This window comes from Trematomus bernacchii, unplaced genomic scaffold (assembly GCF_902827165.1).
Source record: "Trematomus bernacchii unplaced genomic scaffold, fTreBer1.1, whole genome shotgun sequence".
NCBI lineage: Eukaryota > Metazoa > Chordata > Actinopteri > Perciformes > Nototheniidae > Trematomus > Trematomus bernacchii.
The window spans coordinates 7,569,815-7,575,504 of NW_022987910.1; the positions used below are offsets into that span (position 1 = coordinate 7,569,815).

The following is a 5,690-nucleotide window of genomic DNA, read 5'->3' on the forward strand; positions in this document are numbered from 1 at the left end:
TCCTCTTTGGCAATAATGTTATAGCAATTCAGCCAGCTTTTCTTATGATTATGCAGTATTTAATATTTTTGTGGAAATGTTTATCACGTACCACACACGGTCTGAATGTTGACTTTATTTATTCACTTTATTTTATATTTTCAGCAACTGAACAAAATGTATTGTAAAATAGGGTATTATTAGTAAATTCACAAAATGACATTAAAATTAGTAAAATATTGAGCATAAAAGAAACTCCAATATGAATATTTAAATCAACAAGGAAAGCATATTTGAATGTGCACAGTATAAGCTTTATAAAGCCATCTAAATTGTTTACAAACCCCTGCTCATTAATTGTTTCTTGGTGTTTTTCTCTGGCTTAAATAAAATAATAAAACATTTTGGAGCGAATATACACGTAATTAGTCCAAAACTGGAGGCCAGAATGGCAAATATCTCCACAGCCACAGTATATTTCCCAGGAGAGCTGACATATGCTGGGATAAATGTGATCCAGACTGCACAGAATATCAACATGCTGAATGTGATAAGCTTGGCTTCATTAAAGTTATTAGGTAGTTTCCGAGCTAGGACAGCTAACACAAAGCAAAAGACAGCCAGTAAGCCTATATACCCAAGTACAGCCCAGAAGCCCAAAGCTGATCCTAATGCGCACTCCAGGATGATTCTCTCCTTGTATGTCGTGAGGTTTTTCATTGGAAAGGGGGGACTAAGAACTAACCAAATAGTACATATCAAAACTTGAATAAACGTGAAAGACACTACTGTCAATCTTTGCTGTGAAGGCCCAAACCATTTCATCAAATTACTACCTGGTAGTGTAGCTCTGAAGGCTGTCAGAACTACTATAGTTTTTCCAAGAACACAAGACATGCAGAGGACGAATGTGATCCCAAACGCTGTGTGGCGCAGCATGCAGGACCACTCCGAGGGTGCTCCAATGAACGTTAATGAACATAAGAAACATAGAGTCAGGGAGAAGAGCAGCAAGAAGCTCAGCTCAGAGTTGTTGGCCCTGACAATTGGTGAGCTCCTGTGACGATAGAACACAGCCGCTGTTATAATGGCGAGACAGGCACCACCGATTGAAAAAGCAGCCAAGACAATTCCAAGGGCCTCGTTGAAGGAAAGAAACTCTACAGGTTTGGGAAGACACATATCTCTCTCTGCATTAGGCCAGAATTCCTTGGGGCAAGGGAAACAATCAAAGGAATCTGAAAAAAAGAAAAGAGCTTTAAGCAGTTGGAATTTATATTTTATGTTGTAGAAATACATTAGAAAAACAAATACCTGTAGCATTGCTAATCTCTCCCTCGGGACACGGTGTACAGTCATAACAGCAGATGGGTTTTCCTTTCTGAAGCACTTTACGAGTTCCTGAAGGACAGCTGTCAGTGCACACTGACACAGGCACCTGTCACATATATACAAATTAACTCACATGTAGACAAGTGTGCTCTGAAGCTAAAATTATAAAAGGATACTGTAGATTCATGTTTTTTTCTTCACATTGTTTTTCTTTGTGTCTTTTACATTTTTGTATTGTCAGCCGCACTGCCAAGGCGATACAATCCAGTTTTTGTGAGAAAAAAAATCAGCTAAAGTAAGTTTCAGCAGTCTGAAAGTGATTATGTTATCTAGATAAAAGTATTTTATATAAAACCTTTAATTGTGTCACTTTTCTCCACTCCATAAAAAGTAAGTAAATGTGTATTTTAAATAATAAACGTAACTTTCATACTAAAAATACTCTCTCATTATTTGTAACATTGGAATTTGTATGAGGTACCCTCATAATATTTATGGTCAGAATAAACAATTTCAGAGACCTTAAACTCTTTATAAAAATGAAAGACACTATACCCTTTAAGATGATATGAAAATGTAGCATGTTAAACTATTGCTTTGGGGCTCCTCACCTGTGTGCCACCCTCCACCCAGGTAAGGTTCCTGTTGATAAGGAACTCCTGGCCCACCGGCAGTGATGAATCGTATCGCCCCACAGTCACCAACTCAATGCTGCCACTCTCCTTTCTTTGCCAGTTTACCAGCTCATATGTGGCCACAGGATCCCCGTTAGCATCAAATGACACATCATAACCATTTTGGGAAAAATTTACTTTTTTCAACTGATTAAGAACCTAGGGATGAAGTAAAGGAAGATAGTGAAGGGGATAAAGAGATCATTTAAAAATAAAATTAGCATTCATTTGATAACATAGACGTGCAGCTTAAAAGAACATCATTATTTTTACTGACCTCTTTGGCCTCTAGCTTAGTGAACTTATCACACTGTGTAGTAGAATCAGTTTTCTGACACACTGCGTTATGAATGGCATGCGCTATTGCATAGACAGCCTTGTACGCCATGTTAGTGATTCGAAGTTGAGATGTGTCAGTGTATGAGCTCTGGAGCGTCTTTATATCTTCAGTTCCATCACACACACTCCTGTCCGTGGCTTCACCTAAAAACACAGAGACAGAGGGAGGTGTTTTTAGCCATGACAATTACATTAATTCATTCTTATATGTGTATTATTTAACCTGCCAAACAAGCATTGCAGGATTTACATCACATTTCAAATCACTGTTATGCGGACATGTCTATCTGTTTTTTACGTTATTTATTTATTTTCAAATGTCAGCAGCTCACATTTACACAAATGAGTCATCGGACAAATACTTGCAATTGAATTAGGCAAAACATGTATTCCTTGTATTTAATACTGACTTGTATATTTTAATGATGCATGATAGACACTAGAACCAGCAGTACAGGATTAATAGAGACCCTTATCATACTAGAAATAAATGTTCTGCCCTCTGCTGTCTGGTAGACGGTAACACACTAACAGTCCTACACAGCTTGATAAGACTGCTGAACTCTTGAACTCATGAATTTGATACTGTCACTTTACATTTCAATTCTTGTACTTACTCTTTAACTCATCTACGCATATACCTTGTATTTATTACTTCTCATAAAGCATAAATAAACTACATTCCTGTTTACAGTTCATCTTCTTTATTTTACAATTACTGAAAACCTGTCAACAAATATATTGCACATTTTATATGTGTTTTATTTTACATATATTTTAACTCTGCACTATATGTTTTAGATAAGCAGGATTAGCAAACAGGGTTTTGTCTTTAAGAGGCTGATCATTTTGGGCAACACAATCAAGACACTACTGTGAGTGGCATGTATGTTTAAAATTGGCACAACTTTCTCACTTTTTACCAGCCTGCAGTTGAATGCTTCCTCCCAGAACATGGTAAGCAATGGGGAGTCAGCCACTTTAGACGGAGAGAGATCCAGCAGGAAGTCCCTTATACCTGGGATGACAGATTTTTCAATGCCAAATCCGATTGCTCCAGCAAGGAAGCTGAACCTCAGCATGTCTGGGTCAGTTACCCAGGCCTCACTACCTATCCACTGGCGAGGTGGGGAAGGCTTACGTGACAGCTCCTCCAGCAGAATTCTCATATCTTCAATGGAAGTAAATGCCAGAACAACCTTAGCCGTTGACCTGGAGGGACGTTCAATGACATATAAAAACAATAGTTATAATATATGATTATAATTGTATTTTATAACAATACAAGTCATACTGTATGTATGAAGCAAAACAAAACATGAGAGATGAGAAACAGATATATTGGCACATTTCCTGTTGTAATAAAAACATGTTCCATCGCTTAAAGAACTTGTTTTGGTTTTTCTGTGCAGACGGTCAGTGTCAGCACAGTGAACTAAAGGAGAATCAGTGATACAGAAACCTGCGGATAACGTCAGCTACTCTCTGGATCCGGCTACGTGGGTTGGTCCGATAGAAAGACTCAGAATATTCCACACAGATCCCCTCTTTACGTGCTGCATGCAGGAAAGACGCCATGCCATTGTTGCCATACTCATAATCCGACCGGACAGCACCTATCCAAGTCCAGCCAAAGTGTTTTACCAGCTTGGCCAGCGCGTCAGCCTGGAATTGATCACTCGGGATTGTTCTGAAGAAACTCGGGTACTGCTGCTTATCAGACAGGCATGCACACGTGGCAAAGTGGCTCACCTAAAGAAAACAACAGTTATTTAACGGGACAGAGGCAAAACAAGTAATGGACTCAAACACAGTTTGCAATAAATTCTTAATATTTACTTGAGGTATGTTGAAGGGCCCGATGATGCGTGACATACTGATGGAAGACGTGGACGCAGACGCACCAACAACGCCCATCACCATACCAGACTCTGAGCATTTGTCGCCGGTGTTAAACACCGGGTCCGGTCCCCCTGAAAGCTGAAATGCAACATGCACCGCCATGGACACCGAGTCACATGAGTCATAAATCTCATAACCAAGCTTGATCCCCGGAAGCAGCTCCGTGCTGTTGTTAATCTCCTCGATGGCGAAGACCATTGCACGTGAGAAGCGCAGTCCACGGGAGTTGATGCTGCACACAGACATCGGTGTTAATGTTAAAACTTTAAAATTTAAAAATAATACTTGATAGACTACAAGATGACTGAAATTCAAATATATGGTCTTGATAATAACGAATAGCATCTCTGTAGGCTTTATGGGAATTTCATCTGTCAAAAACCCAAACATAGTATATAACTTTGCTGAATTGATTCAATGGTCCAATAAATCATAAGTTTAACATTTCTCCATTCAACAAATGGTTAAGTATGTATACATCAGTTAAACTATTAACTTTTATGAAATAGAAAAAATAAATCCACATTATGTAAAAAACTAAAAGATTTATAAATGATTATTATTTTTAAAAGTGTGTACATACAACACAGTACATTGCAACACAAATTCACAATATACACATCAATATACTGTATATGCCCACAGTCTAGCCACAATCTCCCTGTACTAACCTCCCTGCGCAGCTTAGTGGCTCGGGCATGGTGGTGTAGTTATGCTTCACAGTGTGCATGTTGGAGTGTATGGAGAAAACACCCCCAATAACATAGTCACCGTCCAGAGAGAATGCAGGTTGACGAGTGGTACCTTGTAGCTTACATGTCACAGATGAAGCATTAGTGCTAAGCACAGCAGCAGTCCTATCCCCTGTAAGCCCAGCCGCTTGTTTAACACCATCCCCAAAACTATTCAGAACAAGAACTGACTTCAGCTCACACAAAGCTATAGACAGTATCAGACCAATAAGAGACATCTCCATCATCAACTGTCGCCAAGTGGGCAAACTGTACTGTGTGTTCTCACTGGTTTATAACGTTTTTCAGACGCTTCCCTCCTTCTACCATACGTCACTTTGCTATTAGAGAGAGAGCATGCCCATACCCAGCGCTGACAAGATGTATTCATTTCATTCTATATTTTATATGTAACTTTTCTTCAAATAATCATCATTGACAAAGTCATGCTGTTTGGATGGATGCCCAAATACCCTAATCTAAAGCCATCACAGCAGAACTTCCCCTGAAAAGCCAGACATGTCCTTAAATGGCCAATATACTGTACATGTTTTATCCAATCCAATCCAATCCATTTTATTTCTATAGCACATTTAAAAACAACAGAGTTGAACAAAGTGCTGTACATCAACAACTGTATAAAAACATAGCATAAATACATGAAAAACAGACAGGACATGAAACAAATGTAAAACACGAGACAATGAAACCAGATCAGAAGCCACAGACTGAG

General features: G+C 38.8%; 1 protein-coding gene across 1 annotated transcript; it reads right to left on the reverse strand.

Moving 5' to 3' along the window:
* Positions 1–315: 315 nt before the first annotated feature.
* On the reverse strand, positions 316–4,971 carry LOC117470584 (extracellular calcium-sensing receptor-like). Its single transcript, XM_034115401.1, has 8 exons — positions 4,898–4,971; positions 4,164–4,458; positions 3,787–4,076; positions 3,241–3,536; positions 2,263–2,468; positions 1,923–2,144; positions 1,294–1,417; positions 316–1,217 (listed from the first exon to the last, which is right to left on the reverse strand). Exons 1-8 carry the CDS (start codon positions 4,954–4,956, stop codon positions 316–318), a joined length of 2,394 nt encoding a protein of 797 aa, XP_033971292.1. The 5' UTR covers positions 4,957–4,971.
* Positions 4,972–5,690: the final 719 nt, after the last annotated feature.